This window comes from Macaca nemestrina, chromosome 12, assembly GCF_043159975.1.
Source record: "Macaca nemestrina isolate mMacNem1 chromosome 12, mMacNem.hap1, whole genome shotgun sequence".
Lineage (NCBI taxonomy): Eukaryota > Metazoa > Chordata > Mammalia > Primates > Cercopithecidae > Macaca > Macaca nemestrina.
Genome location: NC_092136.1, coordinates 49,394,824 through 49,418,611, shown reverse-complemented (window position 1 = coordinate 49,418,611; position 23,788 = coordinate 49,394,824). Strand labels below are relative to the sequence as shown.

The 23,788-nt window shown below is 33.9% G+C and overlaps 1 protein-coding gene across 37 annotated transcripts in view; it reads right to left on the bottom strand.

Annotated features, from left to right (window-relative positions):
- The window catches only part of LOC105486943 (SRY-box transcription factor 6), an 806,217-nt gene that overhangs the window by 381,927 nt on the left and 400,502 nt on the right, over positions 1 to 23,788 (bottom strand). For 36 of the 37 annotated variants that reach the window (XM_024794517.2, XM_071075039.1, XM_071075037.1 and 33 more), the window contains one exon: positions 10,200 to 10,440. In XM_024794517.2, coding sequence (XP_024650285.2) covers positions 10,200 to 10,436 — 237 coding nt within the window. In that variant the 5' untranslated portion in view covers positions 10,437 to 10,440. Of the gene's footprint in view, positions 1 to 9,195; positions 9,354 to 10,199; positions 10,441 to 23,788 lie in introns of those variants that run through there. The other variant, XM_024794540.2, reaches the window with a different exon arrangement.

The following is a 23,788-nucleotide window of genomic DNA, read 5'->3' as shown; positions in this document are numbered from 1 at the left end:
TTCGAGCTGAGGAAATTGAAGTCAAGAGATATAAAGTGACTTCCCTAAGGTCACACAGCAAATTAGGGCAGAGATGAACATAGGCTTTCTAGGAGGTAACCTGTGTTCCCTCTAAGGACCCCAGAGAAAAAAAATTTTTTAAAAAGGGCCCCCTACTGAACAAAAAGAATGTCTTTTTGGGAATTTAAGGCATTGAGAAATAAAGGGAGTGATTATGCAGAAGCTGGAGATGTTGGACAAATTGGAGAGTCTCAAATGATTCCACAGAGCTCCTCTGAAGAAGGAACCACTTACTCTGGTGTCAAGTCAATCTTCCTCATGCTCTCCTCCTCTGCAGTTGTTTTCTTTTCATCCCCATTTGAGTGACATCCATATTGTTTGTTGTTGTTTTTGTAATAAGCAAAGTAACTAGTGTGCTTTAAATGAAAAGAAATAACTCATGGTATGCTCTTCATACCTCACAAATCTTAACATTAAAAAGTATCAGAGCCCAATCAAGGTTTGTCAAATCCATTTGTTCCTTAATAGAGATGCAACTCTATTGACAGTTAAGTCCTTTCAACGCCCAGTTTGCCTAAAGAAGAGAGTCGAGAGAACAGATTGCTTTGTGTCATACATACTCAGGGCCACCCTGTGAGCTCAACAATCTCCTCTCTTCACTAGATCTTGCCCAGTAAAGCTCCCAAGTTTGAGGATTTCACTGAAAGAACCTTCAAATTTTCTTCTAATATGGTAAATTCATGTGGTGGGCTACCAATAAACTCTTTATAATTCAGAACATTTTAAATAACATCTCTAACTCTCTTGTTTAAGGTCTTACAACTAGAACAAATACAAAGAAACTAAAAATGATTCCTCAGAGGTTATGTTACTTATAAAACAACAATCTATTTACTCATCCATGCATCCACCCACCTATCTCTATATACATTTCCAGCAAAAGGGAAACGGGACACAAAATGTCACCAATTTAACACAAGGCAGCATATAAGTCTAACTGCCATCAGGTGCTCACAGTGTTTGGAAGCTGTGCATTCTTCTACCTGAATGCAATATACAACTTTGGACTGATGACTCAACTACAATCACAGAGCCCATATTTTCTCTCTGGAAAGAAAAACTTCTCTCTGAATTTTTATTTTTCCCTCTTAACTTCCAAATATCCAAAAACATAGATTCATTCCTTGACCTACTGTGTCATACAAGAGAACAGTAACCAAAAGGACAGCCAAATTCTAACTTTACTGTTAATTTCAGAAAGCAAAATAAATGAACTATAATCAAATTATATCTGAAATACATCAATGAGAGAACAAAAATGAGAGAATCATCTTAAGTAGAAGCATACCAGGTATGAAATAAATTAATATAACAAAGTCAAATATTGACTCTAAACTCAAGAGCAAAAGTTTTCTGAATTCATTCATGGATTACGTTAGTTTAATCCTGACTAACTCAGTGCTCATGCAAAAAATTATTACTTGCCACTGGAACTGACAAAAAATTGATAAATAAAAGTAATTATCATATAAATATTTGAATTATTCATTTCTCAGCAAATGAATCTCTTCTATTATACCACCATAATCTATCTGTGCTTGAATGAGGGCATACTTCCTCTCAGAAATTTTGAGACATTTGAGAATATTGTTTTCTGAGTACTCTCAGTACACTGGGAGTAGAAACAAATCAGAGTTAAATTATAATGAAAGCAAAAGTTTACCAAATAATTTCCAATCATTTTATTAAATAAGGTTTTCCATTTTCCAGGGTGCTAATGAAATATAAAGAAGATAAATGAAAAGCATAAATATTCATTTCGAATTTCAACCTGATTGTAAAATTTTATTAGCAAAGGTTTGTAATTTATACTTTGGAATTTAGAATGTGGTTTACACAAAGACATATTATTGAACTCAATTTCCATCACCTAAAAACAATGCCTAGGGGTCAAGAGAATGTAGTAAAGGTTAATATCATAAAAAATAAATATGTCATCACATTGAAAGCTGTATTGACAAAAGTAATAATGGTTTGAAGTTGCTCTTCTTTAAAAGGTTATGCTTCTCCTGGAAAGCAAGGAAACTTTTTTGCAGAGGACAATCAAACGTGGAATAATTTCCATATCAAGGTAATTAATGCATATTCATTATAGGTGTTCAAGAAAGATTAGATATATTTGTGGAGGGAACAGAGTAGGGTCTTTCCTGCTTGATGCAGGTGGTTTGAATAATCAGAGACAGCCCTTTCAACCTCATCTTCAAACAAATGATGCTAATAGGATTCATTGTGTTAAAGTTGCCTTTATGGAAAGCAACCCTCTCCAAATTAAAGAAGGTAGGTCTCAAGGTGTGCAAACACAATCCTGGCTTCCTCCTCCCAAAGTAATATGCTGTGTATCACAGTTGTCACCATCTTATTCCTGCTGATCTACAAGGACTTTGAAATTAATATTTCATTCTAATCACAAAAAGTTCAAATTAGTCATATAAACAACTGCATGCTATATAATATATACATTATTTTCTACATGTTGCTTGGAAGCATTATGAAAAAAAATGTACAGATTTCACTGTTCCAGTTATCATACTTCATTATAGTAATGTAGCCAGAGGGTAGGCAAGAAAAAATTTTAAGAAGGATTTCTATACAAGAAAATATATATCAATCAGAACCACCTATGGACTGAAACATGCTCATAGAGTTCTGCTTTAATCAGAAAATTATTGGTGTCCTGAGATTAGCTTCCATTGATTAACCCTGACCAATTTTAATAAAAAATTTATTTTTTTAAAAAAGCTACATTCAAATGACATTTGAATCCATTAGGAAAAATAAAAGCTAAGTAGAACAGTCTTGCTCAATCAGACAGTTCATGCTAGACTAGACTATACCTGATTTTTTATTAGTAACCAAGTCTTATTTTAAATAATTATCAAAAAGCTACTTTTCCTATGTCTGTAAATGCTATAGACTCTAAGCTACACTTTGGTCATATAGAAGTATTTGCAGAGGGATAGTTGACAGGAGAAGCCAAACCACAGGAGCAGCCCTGGCATTACTATGAGGTATACACTAGCAGGACATAGGTAAAGTGAATGTAAACAAAATATCCATCAAACATAGAAATATCACATAAAACTGAGGCAAATTAGGAGAACACTGGCTGAATCCAAGAAAAGATAATCCTTATGAACATGCAGGAATGTTGCAAATTGTAAGTGAATGTCAGTGATAGAGTTCATTAAGGGGTTCATGTTATAGTCAGTGCACTAGAAACCATAGTCATTGGATCTTACACAGAATGAATGGTTAAAATCAAAATAAACATGACATGTGACATCTCCTTAAACACATTCTGAATATGCAATTTTATTTCACTGAAAAAAAAAAGATATTAATGTCCGGTTTTCCTTGATCTTTCAAAATACAAAAGAAATGCAAAAAGTCTTTGCACAGATGTAGCAAAGTACTGGATTTTTATATTTTGGCAGGTGCTCAATATGCAGCCCACATAATCACATGTTAATGACTGGAGTGTGTTAATCAGCATGCATACCTGATTCCTTCTTGCCCAAGGGGGGAAAAAAGCCAACTATTCCAGAGCATGTTAATGTCTCTACTTTTTTTTTTTTCTTTTTTGAGACGGAGTCTTGATCTGTCGCCCAAGCTGGAGTGCAGTGGCACAATGTCAGCTCACTGCAACCTCCACCTCCCAGGTTCAAGCGATTCTCCTGCTTTAGCCTTCTGAGTAGCTGGGACCACAAACACGCATCACCTGGCTAATTTCTGTATTTTTAATAGAGATGGGGTTTCACCATGTTGGCCAGGCTGGTCTCAAACTCCTGACCTCAAGTGATCCACCTGCCTTAGCCTTCCAAAGTGCTGGGATTACAGGCATGGGCCACTATGCCTGGCCTAATGTCTCTACTTTTGATGAAGATTTTAATAATATGCTAGGTAAGAAAGAAAATTTTTCCAAAAATTATTCTTAGAAAGGCATATTATATAATTAAGAATCATGAAAAAATTATTTATATTTCCATAAACATTGAGATACTTCCAAGTATCATACCAGCAACCCTTTTGTTTAATTTAAACAATTTAGATTTGGGGAACTTTTAAAAATACATACTTTTTTTAAAGGACAGTGTACATCATCGGGGTGTAAAAATATAAAGGTAATCAATGTGTTAACGCTAGACAACATTTGTTGTCTATTTCACTACCCACAGCAAGAGCTTTGCCAGATTCCATGCAATAAAATGTTTTATTTTTTAGTTCAAATTCTAAATAAATTTCTGTTATTAAATTTCTGAAATAGGTTGAAAAAGAGATAGCACTGTATGCAAATATAGTTTCAAAGTTACAGGAACTGGGAAATCCCCCATAAGTCTTCCTAGAAAATATTATGCAGTGATTCAAGGTAAAGATGACCATTTTCACCTGTTAACAGAAATTTAGGCTTTAACTTTACTAAAATTGAATGCATTTCCAAAATCCAAAAATGAGAGAAGTAGTAACTAAATGTCTCAAGAAGTCTAAATCTCACAGGTTTATGGACTTTTTTCCAGTGCTTCATATGCCAATCAGGTACCACAAAGGTGTACATAAATCTTATCTTAGGAGTTATCACTATGTCTATACACTAGTTAGGACCAAGTGAAAGTGGGTTTCACTACAATTTCTAAAGTACAGTCTCAATAAAAGTAAGGAGTGCTGCCTACTACCTTAAATGACAAAATCTTACAAAAAACTGCCAACAATTCAAGTTTTTAAAATCTCTAAAATAACAAGATTAGAAATCTTCTCAAAGTCTGTCATAACAGCAAGACTGAAGATTAGATCCTCACTAAAAATTCCTGGACTGTTATCATGTAATGACAATAGCTCCGTTCCCAGAAATGGTACAAAGTCCACACCAGCAATTTTATGACTTCAAGTGAAAAACAAAAAACACTCCAGAGTTGATTAGCAACTTCATGAGACTGAAAGCTAGAGGAGCAGAGAGCAGAAATTGTTTGCAAGCAAGAAGGTGTTTTCCTCAATAGTTATTTATTAAATATCTCAGGACGCCTACCATTATTTTCATTCAATTACAGCAAAGGGCATTATTGACATCTTTTATTTAAGGTGGAAACTTATTTTAAAACTTTTCTAGAAGATAAAACTCCCCTGGAGGAATTTAAGTAGGTTTCTTATAAGGAGTTCAGATATTCTGGGGCTGAGAGTCCACTATGGTTATTTCTACCTACTTAGACTAGTAGTTAAAAGCCAGATGTATATTTTTGCCAAAATATATATCAATATAAGAATGTAAGTGTACACATGTGCATAAGTTCCCACTTACAATCATCACATTTTATATCTCATGAGAGTGTTGGTGCCTTACCCACATCCCCATGGCCTACCACAGAAGCCACCTACTAACAGTTGCTTCTTAGGCAAAAAGCTTGTCTCTCGCCGAGGCCCATTCTCTGGCCAAGAGCATTTCTACTCTCTTCCCTCGTCTCCTTGGTCTCACCAACCTCATTTCTTGTCATTCTTGACTATGTTTCTGCCCACGTGTACATTACTTAAAACATTCTCTCCACCCTTTGTGTAAATTTTGTCTTCTTCAGAATCTCTGAGAACTCTTCAATGAAGAATCTCCCTAAACTGTTCACTCTTCCGCTTATCATCCAACTCTCATCTTCACTACGGCAATGGTTTCCTAATCCATGTTCCTGTTTCTGATGTTCTCTCTCACAGTCCACTCTCTACACAGCAGGCGATGTGATCTTTTAAAAACATAAATCATGTTACTCCCTTGCTTAAAATTTTCCAATGGCTTCTACTTACACTTGAAAGAAAGTTTAAACACCTCCCTGTAGCCTATGAGACTCCATAATATCTGTAATCTGCTAGCCTCCCCGATTTCATTTCATACCATTCTCTCCCTCACCAGCCACCCTGTTGTTTTCTGTTTCTCAAACACACAAACTAAAAGACTTTTGTACTTATTATACACTCTGACTGGGTGTCTTCTCCTAATCTTTGCACAGTAATTCTCTTTTTATTCAAATTTCAGCTCAAATGTCACCTCCTCAAAAAGACCTTCCCCGGTCTTTTTAAAGGAGTAATTCTCTATCACATTTTCTTACTTAATTTTCTTCATAGTACTTATTATTGTCTGAAATTGTCTCACTCTATAAGATTTCTTTATTATCTGCCATACTACTATACTGTAAGTTCTATGATAACAGGGATCTTATCTATATTATTCACAAGTTAGTCCTTGTGCCTGGAACTTTAGCAGGTACTATATACTCAGGTATCCAGTGATGATAACTCCTTTCTAAATTATACTCTAAAGCAAAAGAAAAAAAAAAGTAAGGAAGGGAAGGCTCAAAATAACATGTACATTGTAATTTATCTGTTTGATATAAGTAGCTATACATAATTTGCACCAAAAAATTGTATGTAATCTGCAGAAAAGATCACCAACATTATATAAGTTTATCTGTCCTTTCTACAGTTGCAATCTAGCAGATACTCATTACACACAATATCATATACATGTCATGAAACATTATCACAAAAATATTCTTCTCCATGCTTATTAACATCAAAAAGAATAATATGCTGTACATTTTTCCATGAAAAAAAATTATGCAAATGTATTCCAGCCTAATGAGTCAGTCCTAATAAGAGCAAAAGCATGTTTTAGTGGACAGTGTCAACATCCCTCTGCAAAAAAGGTATTGGCACACCAGGTGCCATGATGAAAGTGGTAGTGGTTGTGGAAAGAGAAGGATAGTGACTCTTATTTACACTAACTTTCCAACCTTCAAATGGCTCTCACTAATTAACATAGCACATTAAATTTATAATTCAACAATTTGGTGTCTATAAAATAGGTAATTATGATTAAAATCAGAATCTAAAACTTTTCATCTCAAACTTGTCCTTGAAATCCTATTTCTAAAATTTCTATTCTCCTTCTTTGCTTATGCCATTACAAATTATTTTTCTTGCTTGAACCTATGTGGTCTCATATTTTGTTGCAGTGTCACCTCAAAATAATCAGAATTTTTACATTTAAAGATTTTTTTTTCTAATCAGGAAGTGGGAATTAGCAGGACTTCTTTGCTTTGTCTTCACCTTCTCTGACAGAAAACTTCCTCTGTGGTCATGACATTTCAAAGTAAAACCCTTCCTGAATCCAGGAGATAAGAAACTTTTAGGGCTTGTTTCTAACAGTTCATGAATGAGGGCCATGAGGGCCATTACAGAAAGTAAATAACAATGGAAACTGTACAAGTGCTGAAAAAAAATGTTGTTATTTTTTAGATTTTCTTTTGAATTTTATTTCTTCACAACTATTTTTTGGGACTCAATTACAAGTACAGAATATGATCCATTAAAGAAAACTACAAGTTTTACTTAATTTCATAAACATCTTTTTTGACTTCATATTTATTTTAAAGTAGAATGAGATAAAATGTTTATTAAATTTTACATTAGCACAGTCCTCCCACTCGAACACACACTCACACATACACACACACAATATATGTAGGTTTGCAGGTGTGCCCAGAAACTTAAAATCCTTCTATTGTTTTTTTCCTGCAAAGAAAAATTGGTTAGTGATATGGTACTTACAGTATAAGTCATTACAGGTCTGATATTACAGTTGTTACACAATATTGAATCTATCCAGTGAAAAAGAAGCACAAAGGGAATTTCCAAATGCAGCTGCTATTTCCCATTTGTTAAATCCTTTTATTACACCATATAAGTACACAGCTGGGAAATACTATAGAGTGGGAGTTTAAACAAAATATTTTGGCTTCTAGTCATTTGGAATACACAAAGGCTCCAGTGGAAAGCAATGTTTGACAGCAAAAGAAAGTGAAAGTTTGAAAACATGTCTAGCAAGTATGATTTCTTTTACATTAATAGTTAACTTATTTGTACCATTAAACTGTTTTATACTATCATAAACCACATTTAATATAAATTTGGTAAGAAAATTATTAATATATATTTTAAGACAAAATTTTAGATGATGAAAGTTTGAGAATAACCCACCAAAGTAACTTGGGACTTATCAAGATACAAACACAATTTTTCTAGGAAAAATAAGTATAGTGTTCTCAAAGAAATAAAATTTGAACTGTTTTATTTCTTATTCTCCCCATGTTTTCCAGTGCAGTTATTTTTATTTGTCTATGACTAGATTTGGCATAAAAGCCAAAATATATCTTAAACCTATCCTTTCTCTCTAGCCACTCTTCCTTTACACTAATTCAAGCCATTCATCTCTCACCTAGACTTCTGAAATAGACTCCCAGTGGGTCCTCCTTCTTTCACTGTTGTCTCTCTCCCATCCATTCATTATATCACAGCCAGAATTTATCTGTTTGAAATGTTTTTGAATGCTTCAAACGTTTTCCATTGAACTTAGATCAAATCTCACATCCATAATGTTATCTCCAAGGTCCTGTTTGATATAGCCCCTACCAATCTCTCCAACTATATCTTACGTTATATTGCATCCTTCATCGTAACTCTCCAGCAATGAAGGCCATCTTTTACTTTCTGTTCTTAAGCAGTAACTTTCTCACTTCAAATACTTCATACATGCTGTTCCCTCTGCAGTTTTACTCTTTGTTCCACTCTAACTGGTTAGTTCTTACCATCCTTGGCTCAGTGAGGGCATTCCTAACCATCTATTCTAAATTAGGTTTGCCTCATTATGTTCTCACATAGCATTCTGTTCTTTCTCCTCATACATAGCAAACATCATATTTTAATTATATATTTGTGTATATATTTATCTAATTTCTATTCCCTCTCCTAGACTATAAACTCCATGAAGGAATGAATCATGTCTGCTTTGTTCACCACTATATAGTCAGCACCTAATAAGAATGCTTGGCACATAGATGGTACTCAATAAATATTTGTTGAAATAAAAATGAAACATCGCTCCATTATCTTGACAATAAGCAAGTGGCAGTGACTGGATATCTATTTCACCTTGGAGGTGTTAAAATGAACAACTTAAGTTCAATCATAAAAATAGACTTGCTTTATTACCTTCTTCCTACTCAAGAAAACTAATCTTCCAGTGGATCTAATTGTACAATTTTGATCCCTTTCAAAACTAAAATTAGTCTAGAAACTATCTTTCAATCCTCTGCTTCTTACCTACTGCTCCAGAGCACTGGCTGTGTCTGCAAAATCATCTGAAAAAGAAAAATGTCTGCCTTCATAAATTATTGAATTAAGTCTCTGAGACATTAAGCATTGAATAAGAATCTAAATATGTGTTATTAGTAGTAAATGTATTGGAAATATTACCTTATCTTTGTTAAGAAATAAAAATTTTCTCAGTGCCCACTTAAAATAATTTTCATTAACTTAATTTTAGTTAGCCAAAAATTAAGAAATGCAAAATGGGGTTTAAAACTTCTAATCTAATAAAATATATTAAGATTTTAATCTCTTCTAGATGCTAAAAAAATTGAATATTTTTGCTTTGAACTAGATAATTAATGTCACTGGCTATGGTTTCTGTTTTGATGATTAGGGATGGAATTTAACATAGGAAAGCTGGCTAAATATACTGCATGTATTTGATGTTGTTTCTACTTTTTGAGAAAACTCCTGTAGTCTCATTGAATGATTCTCAGGAGGTTTGCATGCCCTTTTGAAATTAATATATAGGCACATAAGTGAGAAAAGCTTTATTATAAATCAAGAATGACCATTAAAAATGATAAATACCTGCATTTTCTCATTGAAGGTATATTCAACATATGATCTCATTCACGCAGTTGTATTTGCTTAAATGTTTCAATATTAATACATAGCCATACTTTATTTGATCATATCTATTTTGTGATATTACCAAGTTAACCACCTTTAATTCATGGATTCATAGAATAAGATAACCAATCCCCCACACAAAAATCAATCAATAAAATATATTCTTGGCACACTGACCTAATAATAAATGTATATACACTAAATCACAAACCATTTTTCAAGTTTTTTGAGTTATTAGTATCTTAGTAATATGTACCTGGTAGTTGTTTCATGATCTAAACAAAAATAACTCTAAGGTCATCTATTTCCCTAAAATATCTATTTATAACGAGGACATACTAAGGAATACATTTAGTGGCAGTGGTCAGATTTTAAAAGCTCACCATTCTTTGCTGAGATGACAGAACGCTGTCCCAGTCAGCATCTTGTTGAATGGTATTGACAAGTGTTGGTAGCTCCTCAGAGTGAGGTTTGTTGTGCATTATGGGGTGTAGAGGCAGATGGGAGGCCACATGTTGATCGCTGACTTCTTCCTTTTCCCTTGAGGTTAAATCCTGGGTTATCGCATCCTCTCCATCAGCTGCACAGGCAAATGGAGAGGTGGCTTGCTTGGAAGACATTCTTCTGCAGAAGAAGGAAAACAGAATGGATTAAAAATGGCTATCAATAACAAAACGTAAACCAACCCTTGCATTTGGGCTAGTTCAGGAAAAAAGGAAAGTTATTTAACTTTAGAGATATTTGTGATCCACTCTAAACCCCAGAAAAAGAACTCTTGGCTTATGTGTCCTGCTTTCCCTCTTTGCTTTTAACTCAGCAAACCTCTTCCCAGTAACTAGTGCATATTTTCTCTCCTACAATCCATTAATGATTTTTTTACAGAGTAAGTTTTCATAATGGACAGGGTATGTATGCGTATATTTTCCCTCCTAGTTTTCTTAACTAGATTAGAAGCTTCTTGAGAGTATTTAGGGTGATAGTTAGCAATGGAAAAAAATGAATGAATGAACTGGCAAATGAGTCAGTTTGCAAGATGATTTGAAAGCACAAATATCCAACTTTCTCCTATGGTTTATGTAGGAGCAAAAGAAGTATATGTAGGAAAATATAATCAGGAGAGTAAATAATTCATAATTAAAGTCCTAAACAAATCTGATCCTGACTTCTTTGTTTATACTTTGTATTATTAGGGCTGGGCCTAACACTACTAAGTGCCATCTAAAGCTTATTAAAAGACCTTTAAAATGAGTCAATTGTTGTAACTTAACTTTTAAGTGACATATTGATTGAGTGGCTGATACTGTTAGATTAGTTTTAGGACAATTTTGTAGCATTTGAATTGAGTATCTGAAATAGCTATACCTCTATTTTGTATTAGAAAGTACATTAAAGATTCAAAGCATTTACCATGAAAATAGTAAAATGCCTACTGTGCATAATATTTAAAACCTCCAAATACAATACTGAACATTCATTTATGTGCCCACAAATAAATATCGACTACACTCTGCATGACAAGGTCTCCATTTTGTACCCTCATATAAAATCAGAAAATCATGATTATTAAGTAGAATTTCAAACTGTTTAGAATATCATTTTATCAAGATGCATTTCTTGGCAAAATGGTTAGAAAATAAAACCACTGAAAGTTTATAACTTAACAGAAGAGGGAATATAGCATTTTTTCTAAAACTTTACATCGTTTTTAGTTTATTACATCTTTAGCTCTAAAACTGCTGTGTAATGAAAGGAATAAAATCTCCACCTTAATTGCTATTTAACATTAATTGATTTCATACCATTTTTAAAAAAACACACAAATCAGTTAACATAGGAAACCACATGAGCATTTTTCAAATTAGCAAATCATTAACTTGCTAGTACTGTTTCTGCAGACAAATAAATACTGATTAAAGGGTCTAGAAATCTGAGATTAACAGTTAAATTTACAAATCTGTCACATGCTTTCATGAATATTACAGTGAAGGAAATATCAAGTGCAAGAAAAATAATTAAGTTAATTCCAATTTAAACAGTAGTTTTTATGTAGCAGCCCATGTTTCACATAGGATTTAACAGCTAATGCTAAATTTCTCACAATTAATGAGGGGGCTCAGATTTAGTATCCTACAGTGAAAAAAATTAATATAAGATCAGCTAATCTAATTATGCACAGTTCTAAATAAAAGTATTACAGGCTTTTGAAGTGCTTTGAAACATATTAAAATGCTGATACCAATTTATAATAATCATTCTACAAATAACAAAAAATGTATCTATTAAATTTGATACTAGAAAATAAAATGGGGGCAAGGGAATGCAAAAGAATGCCTATAATTTCTTTGAGAGGAAATGAATTAAATGTTCTAAAGAGTGCTATATCAATAAATCAGATATATTCTTGACCAATTTATACCAATAATAACAAATGAACAAACATATACATGATTATGAAAATTGGTAGCCAATGGATGCTTCTAGAATTACTATATGGCTTACTTTACTGGCCCCATAACTACTATTATTAAAACCAGGTAAATTATAACTGTTCTGCAAGTTTATCAAGAGCTTGCCACAAACAAGAGTTATTTCCTGTTTCAGATACTGACAATATCAATAATCATTCATGTTAAAAACAAAAGAATGAATGTACTTCTGCTTTTTAAAATAGTTAAATACAGTTGGAAGTCATGATCCAAAAATCAGTTACTTTAGTTCCCTCAACAGACATCTTATTATTATAAAGTGAATTGGCTCCTTCCAATAGCAATGTCTATGATTGCTGCTTTAGTATAAATTAATCATGACAAAACTCAAAATGAAAACAGTCTCTTAAGAATAATTTTAACTATAAACTTCACCAGTGAACAATAGTGCACAATCCTAATTAAATACAACTGCAGCTGTAAAAATAGACTAAATCTATGAGTTGAGTTTAAAGTATGGTTTGTTAGAATGTTTTCTTAAGGAAGGCTGGGTCTTCAGTCTTAATCAGCCAATAAATTATTTCCTGCAATTACATTAAATAGAAAATTATCTTCAAATGGGGAGTGTTAATTGAAAATCAAAATTCAGAGGGAAGTTTAGAAATTACACGCTGAATACAATTAGTGAGGAAAGGCTTCACCTCTATTCATCAACAGTCTTCTTGTGATTCCTCCAGTGGCCATTCAGGAATGCTACCTATTTATAACATCTCACAATTTGTCTTTTATTTTGCACCTACAAATACATATGTGTATCAAGGTTTCAAATAAAACATAAGCTGCCAATAAAAGCAATATTAAATCTGAGTGTTCATCCTCAGTTCACACTATCATTAGACGAAAAGGAGATAGGGGAGGTAGGACAACAATGGTTAACAATCAAGAAAAACACACTCAATTTTGAAATCCCTTTCCTTAGCAAAGGAATTAACATTTTTTGTTCCAAAAATACTTTTCCAAATCATATAATTTCTTGTTTTTACTTTATTATAGTTCTTAAATGCATTGCTAGTGGAGAAAAAGATGGGTTTTGTTTCTAGCAAGGTATTTCCTTGAGTATTTCCTTTTGGTAAAATTGTTGGGGTTTTTTTGTTTACATCTTTTTTTATATTTGGTTTTGCTGTTGATTTTTGTTTTGGGTGGTGGTTTTGAGTTTTGCTATAAAACGTGCACAAATTGTTTTTAATGCAGAGTTTATTAAAGTTTAAATTTGCTGATTATTAGATCTGATTCACTGATTTTTTGCATAATTACTTTATTAAATAATCCTGATGACATCTCATTCATTTCTTTACTTTAGCTTTCCCCTTTAAAACATTTTACTCAACCAACCAAACTGTATTCTAAAAGCTTCAACGACACTTGACTTTTGGTAATGCCTTTACTATAACCACTGTACCACAGTTACTCTCCTTTAGAAACTCATAAATCAAATATACCCACGTTTCAGTGTTTTAAAGTGTCACGTGGAATGCTTACATTTATTTTAATGCTCAGTCAGTAATTTTCCATTGCAAAAATTTTCAACCCCAACATATTAAAACAGCACCTTACTTTAGCTGCTGCCTTATAGAACTAATAAGCAAAAGAAAATCAAAATCCTTGCGGAATGGTCAATTTCGATGTGACTATACTTTGTTTTATTTTTGCACTATTATAACTTAAAAATCATTCAAATGAATTGTTTTTTTAATTTGTATTAAAAAAAAAAATCTCCCTAGTTATACCCCCTGAAAACAGGGGTTTATAATGGAAGTGCTGACACAACCCTAACTAAAGCAGCGCAAATGTTGCCGCTATAATACACAAAATCAAGTTCTATTATTCTAAACTATCCTCGCTCATGGGATTTTTCTTTACTGTGCTCCCAGCCAAACTGCTGAAGCATGAAAAATTTAAATGCAATCAAATGCGCCCAATTCTACTTTACTAGAACAAGTGTCTACAGTGGTACAATCTTAAAAGGAGATGCAACAGATTTGTTTGGTGTTTTTTTTAACTGTTTATTTATAATACAGTGCATTGGAGATAAAATAAAAGAGGAAATTACACTCACATGGTACCAGTGTATTGACTACACAGAGTACATTATAATCAGAGAGAAAAACTACATTGTCAACTTATCACATTGGTTAAACAAGATGGTTTTCTGGGGCATAGCTATTATCAAGTAAAACCTTCAAAGAGAAGTAAATATCTTTGGGACACATAAAACTAAATTCCCATCATATGTTCCCTGAGTTTGAAATGTCTCTGCCCAACAATCAAGTGAACTCAGGATGCCAGGCCACTGGGAAGAACTCGGGCTTAGGACTTTGGGAAATGAGATTGCTGGAGATAAAGCCTCCATTTACTGAGAATGTTCTCTAGGAAGTCAGTAGGAACACCTCTAGAAAGGTGATAATTATTCTACTCCAAAACACCAGTACAAAGTCTGAATGTTTGGGCTATTACAAACTTACTCAGACAGTAAATTTATTTTCTGTTCTGCAACAATAAATCAAAATTAGTTGGCCCAAGACTTTATAAAATGATGAGAATGCTGGATACATGTACATTAAGTCCTCTATCTCAGAATATCATATTTTCTAGAACTTTTCTGATTTGACATTATTCTTTAAACACAGTTATTTTTATATGTTTAAAGTCAGGATTATTTTTAAACAAACTTCAAACTTTTAAACTTTCTCATAAGACATAATCACTCAAAATTACATTTTTTAAATTACAGCTTGAAAAGCATCCATCTTTCAAAACTATCATTTGAAACTTATATAATTATCAAAAAGAGTCACTGAATTCATCATAGCAATACATTTAACTGGGTTTTTGAAAATATTTCCATTATTTTTATGATTATTATCAAATGGCATTCACTTTCCAGGTGTGTTACATTTATTCAAAAGAAGTCCTGTTTTTAACATAAAGCAACATTTTAAGAGTTGTTCTACTCATTAAAAAAAATTAAAACTTCAGGCCAACATTCACACTTATTTTTGCAGCTCAGCTCCAGGCTATCTGGTAGACTCATTTCTGTCAGATAATTCACTGTTAATACAATGCTGTACTTGAGCTGATACTGAGAAATAAACAACTAATTTTCCAAAAATATAACACAGTGCCTCTCATTTTAAGGAACATGAGTAACAGATATGTTTAGTTGCCAAAAAGCACAATACCCAGGAACCTCTACAAAGGACACCAGTCCACCCAGCCTAGGGCAAAGAATGATTTTAAAACCCTCTTCTTATATATCTAATTTCCACATTCAAGGGTCTTGGGGAAGGGAGGGTGGCATGGTACACCTTAATTCTAGATATTAAAATGAAGACATACCTTTTAAAACATTCCTTGATTCATCCCAGTAAAGTCAGAGGGTGCTTACTAATTATTTGTATTACTTTATACAACACTACCACCTACTCTCCCCCAATCCACCTCCAAACTTCCCTCTGCTTCTGCCAGATTTTTCTTTTTCTTCCATGTGTTTAACAAGTAATTAAGAAAATTCAGGTGAAAAGAAGGTAACTGTTTTCAGAATTACCTTAGAAAGTTATAAACCTAGCTTCTAGAGTTTGTAGCAGCACTTTCAGAACAGATATGGTAACACATGAGGACAATACCTATTAGAAGAAAACTCACAGATTTGAATTAGTTGTCAAATCAATGGAGATGAGGTAAATGAAATACATTTGAAGCTCCTGAAGTATGTCTAAGAAAGTGCTTAAATTAATGGATTTTGACTTTTCTAAGGGTCCAATTTTTCACAGCAAAGCACCAAAATTGTCTTCAAAGGCCCTCTGAGCTTCTTACAAAACAAGAACTACCTGGAACAGATTCTTCTTAAGTCATCAAAGTTTGTGTTTCTAGAGTTTATATTTAGCTGACAATATTGCTGTCACTTTATGTAGCTTAAGACTGTTCTTTGGACTAGAGCTCATGTGTCTTGGAATGCTTTGACTCATGAATTGTTTCTCCTGATAATGTTACATCACGTAACTACCTCTGTCTAACTGGTTAGTATCTGCTGGAAGAGACAGGCAACCAGCCTAGCGACTGGCCTGCTGACTGACTGCCTATGGAAAACCTATAATTATTAAGTGTCCCTGAGTATCTGATTTCTTCCTGGCATCAAAACAACTTGACTTCATGTAACATCAATCTATATGTTTTGCTTGATAGAAATAGTATGGTTTTCTCACAGTTTATCTACCAGTAACATTTTGGAATTTTTGCTTCGGAAAGCCAGGCCCAGATTTTATAAATAAAATCAGTGACTTAATAATAAGAGTAAAACCTAACAATGGCTACTATAAATATACACTAACTTAGAGGATGTTAATCTAGCACAATGACTTTATAGCTCAATGAAAAACCTCTGTGTGGCTGGAGTGAAAGAAAGCTGTCTAAAATAATAGCAGAATGAATTTATTTATGTAAGTTCACTTTGAATCTCCTCTTCATAAAAAATGAGAACTATAATTTTTTAAGTGAATAAACAGACATCTCTCTGTCAGCTTGAAACTGGCCCATTAATATGGAAGCCCAAGTACAGGATATCTTATCCAATTATATGAACAAAAATCATAAACCAGAACAATAACTTCTCAGAGACAAAGTGTAGGAAACTGTCACTGTATATTTTCCATTCTTAACTCGAATTTCCCTCTTCAATATTTCCAGAAAAAAAAGAGAAAAATGAATATCGATACTATATAGATTGTTTCAAAATACAAAAATTCACACAAACACTGAACAAATTTATATAAAGAAGTTCATCTCTGAGGTTCTCCTTTAGCTAAATAAGGCAATCTACCAAGTCCACTCTTTCATGTGATGAAATAAGGTATAAATTTCAGGTTCCTATTCACAGAGAGACAAGAAGAAGAGAAAGAAGAGGGAAGGAGGAAGGGAGTGAGAGTAGAGAGGGAGGGGAAGGGGAGGGGAAAAAAGAGGGGAGGAGATAGAAGGGGAGGAGAAAAATAACCATGGCTTTGCAGTTCATTTTCAGTTTGTCTACTTAATGAAAACCTCATTGTACAAGTCTGAAAACCATTTCCAGCCAGCAAAGTATTTCTGATTCAGCAGAGGTTACACAAGCATCAAAGCAGTTAAATATAGGTGCCAAGCTGCATTGCCAGGAGCTCTTAGTACTGTGAGTTAGTGTTACCTGACAGCTTAGTGAATATAAAATTACTTGTTTCTCCAATTGAAGACAATCAAATTGTCACCTTCCATTGTAATAATGCACAACTAGTGATCAGCAAAGTGCAAACATAATTACCATGAAGAAAACAAAAAATCAAATCTAAATCTCGCAACAGAGTAAACACATCTATCTGCTTCCCCAAAAAAGGAGTGCATTTTAATCCTGAAGGCTGCGATGCAATCTTCATGTTATTTAATAATAAGATTTATTCATCTTAAATTAAATAAAAATGAAAAACAACAAGAAATACTAATTCATGAAAAGTGACTACAAATATTAATAAGAGCACTACAACTTTCCAGACATTTCCAAGCACAAAGGCCTACAAATTATATCACTGCCATTTGAAACTATATCATTAAAGTGTATGTCAGCACATTTTCCATTATAAAAACTTTGTTTTTAGAGACGTCTTTCTAGCCTAGAAATCTTCCTGAAGGATGAAAAGGACAGGCAAGATCCAACCTCAAAAGCTTTTGTCTTAATTTTCTAAATGAGTTACGCTTCATTTTTGTCTTCTAAAGTAGCTTTTATTTTTGATGTTGAAAATTCTTCTCACAAAAGTGATTTAATGTCTCTACACAAGTTTAGAGAAATAACAAAGCATAGGACACATATCCACAACTGTTTTTGAGCCACTCAGCATCTGGAATTCTCATCCAAATTTGGTAACCATATTGACTGACTACCAAAGTGATCTCAGTAACCTGAAGCTAAATTAGTATTAAAGGACTAAAATTTGACATGGTTCTCCCACACTCCAAAGATTCCTAAGATACAAATTAAAATGAATATAATTAATATAGATAATGCTCCAAACAAACTGCATTTTAAAAGCTCTCTTAGGAAAGTGATTTTATTTCATAACTAACTCAAGATTTAAGACATTCACATTTACATCATTCCTTCCAATACAGCAAAATCTCTAATCATTCTCAAAATACTCTAAATATAGGGGCTTTTTCCATCAATAATGTCATTTCTATCAGACAATATGTCCTACAGCTAGGCCGAGTGTAATGGCTCATGCCTGTAATCCCAGCACTTTGGGAGGCAAAGGCAGGAGGATCACGCGAGGTCAGGGGTTTGAGACCAGCCTGGCCAACATGGTGAAATCCTGTCTCTACTAAAAATATGAAAATTAGCTAGGCATGGTGGTGCGCACCTGTAATCCCAGCTCTGCAGGAAGCTGAGGCATGAGAATTGCTTGAACCTGGGAGGTGGAGGTTGCAGTAAGCCAAGAGCGTGCCACTGTACTCCAGCCTGGGTGACAGAGCAAGGCTCTGTCAAAAAAAATAAAAATAAAAAAGAAGAAGAGGAAGAAGAAGAAAAGAAGAAGGAGGAGGAGGAAGAGGAGGAGAAAAGAAGAAAGAAAGAAAGAAAGAAAGAAAGAAAGAAAGAAAGAAAGAAAGAAAGAAAGAAAGAAAGAAAGAAAGAAAGAAAGAAAGAAAAAGAAGAAGAAGAAGAAGAAGAAGAAGAGAGAAAGCAAGCAAGCAAGAAAATATTTTCTACACCTAATGCCTGACACGCCTGACATTCTATTTTTACCATGTGCCTGATATACCATTTTACCAATATTTCCTACAGCTAATGCCTGATATGCCTGATATTTCCATTTTAACTGTTTCAATTTTGAAATATTTCCTACAGCTAATGCCTGATATGCCTAATATTCCATTCCAATTTTAGAACAGATAATTCTGTTCTAAATAACATCATTTATGATCATTTAGCACAAAAATGGACCAGTTTAGCAAAAAAGGGGGAGGCACTAACTACACCAGGGTGACAGTGAAATGAACTGAGGATCATCAAGAGCATAGGCTCTCCTGAGCTTGAATCTTAGAATACAAATCCAGACATTGATAATCTACTATCTCCTTCCTTAGAAAAATGCTTTCATCTGATATCAGTCTCAACTGGTATTCCTCAATCTTGCATTGTGTTCCTCTTTCTCTATTCCTCTATTTTATTACAAAGGAATAGAGGAAAGAGTGAGATGAAGACATTGGTTGAACATTGGTGACTAAATCAGAAGGAAAACAAGGATAGTAAGAAACAGAAGAAAAGGGAAGTCCAATCTCCAGCTGCACGTTTTATTTTGAGTTGAGATAAACTTCACATCATTAACAGAAATGTCTGGATGTAAGAAATAAGACAGTTTTAGAAAAGCATCTTTTTCCTTGCTCTTAGAACTTTCAAATAATATAATACAATTTTTTCCAAGAGACACTTCTTATAAGCTCAGCACAATAAAAATCTCCCAGGCAAAGGGGATTGCAATCAGTATTTCCTAAACTTCGATGATGGGTAATTTAATCAATTCCTGAAATTATACTCCTACAGAGTATTTATTACAATATAGTAAAATAAAAAGTATCAACGACAGGAAGAAAAGGAAACTTCTTGTCAGAGAATGTCTCTCAGACTCTGGGAGATAAATGCTTGCATAGCACAAGCTTATGGTAAATGGGAAAAAAAGAGAACTCATTAAAATATTTTGTTTAATTAAAAAACAAGTTTATTCTGTATATTTCATGAGGACAGGGCTCATCCATCTGGTTCATTGCTGGATCCCCAGTGCCCAGCACAGTGCACAACACATCGTAGACAATCAATACTATGGGAAAGAGGGAGGAAAAGGCAGAGAGGGAGAGATAGGCAAATAGCTTATTGTTTTAAATTAAAGTGAATAATCACAGAAAATACCACTCCATGTTCATACTGCCAATCTAAACATTATTCTTTCTCTATACTCTTTTTATCAAGCATCTTAAGATTATTATATCCATATCCCCAACACTAAACTCTCTCATCTCCCAGAAATCCAACAGTCCTCAAATGACTGTGAAGTATTTATACCAAGATATGCTCTGCAATTTCACATTAAACATCTTAAAACTAGATTCATCACTATTTTCCTCAACACCTCCCCTCATTCATCCACACCCAGAAGAGTACCACTGTCAGAATCATCAAGGTTCAAAACATGAACACTGTATCGACCTCCTAATGTTTATCCTTGCTTCTCAATGCCAGCTCGTCATGAAGCTCCGTCAGCTATTTCTTAATGTTTCTTATGCTCTTATGCTCATTTCTCTTACCATACTTATAATCTTAGCACAGGGCTTTTTCACACCTCATATCTAAACTCTTATTATTATTATTATTTTTTTTTTTTTTTTTTTTTTTTTTTTTTTGAGACGGAGTCTCGCTCTGTCGCCCAGGCTGGAGTGCAGTGGCCGGATCTCAGCTCACTGCAAGCTCCGCCTCCCGGGTTCATGCCATTCTCCTGCCTCAGCCTCCCGAGTAGCTGAGACTACAGGAGCCCGCCACCTCGCCCGGCTAGTTTTTTGTATTTTTTAGTAGAGACGGGGTTTCACCGTGTCAGCCAGGATGGTCTCGATCTCCTGACCTCGTGATCCGCCCGTCTCGGTCTCCCAAAGTGCTGGGATTACAGGCTTGAGCCACCGTGCCCGGCCAAAACAGACCCTAAACTACTTTCTCTATTTTAGTATCTCCTCCACCAAATCGATCTTACTGCTACTCCCTTCATCAGGCCACTCTCCTGATCAAAAAACATCAGTGACTCTCCCACTAATGACAAAATAAAGTCCAAACTCCTGACCCTGGCACTCGAGGCCTTCCATCCAGATGCAACCAATCTTTATAAATTTATCTTCACTAGTCAAACTTCACTGATTGTTGCCTCATAGCCTTTGCTCTTCCTGTCTTTCCCTATTTCCCTCACTTTCCTTTCCTATTGTTAGGAAACCAACTGAGCTTATTCAAGGTAACTATCATCTACCCCTCTTCTAAACATCTCTAATAAGATCTCAGAGATTAGATCTTATTAGATATTTTTATATCACTCATTCAACACTTAATGGATATTACCTCACATAATCTTTTTAAAATGTATAATATCATTATATTTTCTAAGTAACCTCAACCACATTACAAACTTCTCAAGGGTGAGAACAAAATCCTAGCTTTCTCTACATTCCCACAATACTTAGCACAACGTTTTGTGCAAAGAAAACACTCAGTAAATATTTCCCAATTATTTAAATATTATTAAATTAATAGGCAGAAATAAACTTAGGGTATTATCTTCAACCAGAAAAAAGTAGCCATGAAAAAGGACTTAAAATAAACTGGTTTTCTGGGGGTGTCTTCTCTTTGCACACATCCTGGACAATAAATTCATCTCATATTTTAAAAGTTCTGCATATTCCCTGGCAAAAAAAAAAGCCTCCCAAAATAATCAATTTATGTTGCCAGAAACATAAAAAAAGATGGATAAATGGATGAACCAATGGACAGATGATGGATGGATGGATGTTGAAGAGATGGTTGAAAAGATACATAGATAATTTTTACTAGATGCTTAGAAAGTACCAGGCAGGCACTGTGCTGAGCACTGCTACATGTATTATTTCATTTAGTTCTCAGAGCAACTCTAGAAGTTAAATAATGTCATTATCCCTGTTTACTGATAAGAAAGCCAAGGCACAAAAGTGTTTATTAAAACAATAAAAAATGAAATCTTACTTAAGGTCATACCTAGTAAATACAGAAGGCAAAATTTCATCTCAGGTTGGTCTAATGCCAAGGCAGATGCTATCAGAATTAAAAGTGTCTGAAATCTAAATTAAATAAATTATTAATTATTTTCCATTATTATCTGAATTATTCTTTACTAATTTATACCATTCCTGTAGAATTTTATTTTGAATATTCTTGTTAGACATTCGAAATACTCATTTAATCAGAGCTTAGTAAAAGGATTTGCTATCTTTTTCTTTTCTGTCTACTTCTAGAGTTTGAGATATTTAATTACTAGTTAATAACTTTAAAAAGGAGAGAGAAACATAGAGCAGGTAATTCTCTAACCAACCCATTTAACTCTCATCCTGGGCAATTTGACAACAAAATTGGTTGAGGAAGTAGTTAAAGCTACTGACATACAAGGCTGGGAGGTTCACTGTAGTTTTTACACAGTAATTTTCTAACAAATATTTGTTCGTTGTTAACCATCCATGCTTTTCCTAGCATGCTATTTCTGGTTAGCCTAAACGATCAACATTTAATTATATTCTTACATAGACAATTATGAAATAAAATAAGAATGTCACTGTCCATTTATTTCAAGGCCCAGAGAAATATGAGATCCAATTTCTACCTTCCATCTCTGACCAGAGAAACCACACCAGCTATATCAGATACAACTGGAGCTGTTTCACTACAAAAGTCAGTGTTGAGAGCAGCCTTGAGAGAAAATGAAATGAGGAGATTGAACAATATGTATTTAACACACTACTCGTCTAGAGTTGATTTCAGGGAATGCAGAGTAATTTAGATACCCTCTTAAAATATGACTACTATATAACATTACATATATCCTAACTTCTGAGGAAAAGAAATAGAAAAGTCTCTCACATGAGGACATGAATTTTTATAAATTGTAATTGTCTGTAAAAGCTGAAGAAAGGTTTTTACCACCAACCCAAATTTCCACATTTTTTTATACACACCAAACAGTCTGGTTTCACAAATAACTACAGTGCTGCTATCTTGTATTTCTCCCTCTGTACTTCCACCACCTCCTCCCTTTCTTATAGCTATGTCCTTTAAATTTCTCACTTGTATTTCCTGGAATTATAAACAACTCCAGGAGAACATGAGAATCCAATTGTTTCCATGAATCATTGCACAGAATTGTTTGAGTTATCATTATAAAAGACAAGTATGACTACCCGCTATCTTGCATACCTAAGGGATTCTTTACCAAGTACATATTTGCACACCTACCAAGGTACAGAATTTCTGGTTTTCCCAAACTATGGTGTTAGTTATAGGAAAGAATCCTGCGTTATTTATCTTGTCCTGTTCTTTCTTCTCATATAACCACCACTTCCACCTCGCAATTTCCCAAAATGGAGTAGTTCCCTGAAAAACTTTTACATGTATCATGCCTAATCTACCAGCTTTTTAGATTTCTTCAAAAGTAATTCTTTATTTGCATCCATGGTGCCTAGAATTGGAAAACTACTTGCTACCAGTCTTATGAGGATAGATTGCCAGAAGGAAAAGTACAGTATAATGGAAAGGTTTAGAGGAAGGACTTAAATCTCACTTACTACATCTGTGAACTTGAGAAGTTACTTAACTCTCTGAGTCTCCATGTACCCATCTATAAAATTAGGGACAACACATCTTCCTTGAAAAGTTGTTGTCAAAAGATTAATTTGATATATGTGCAAATACCTGGTAT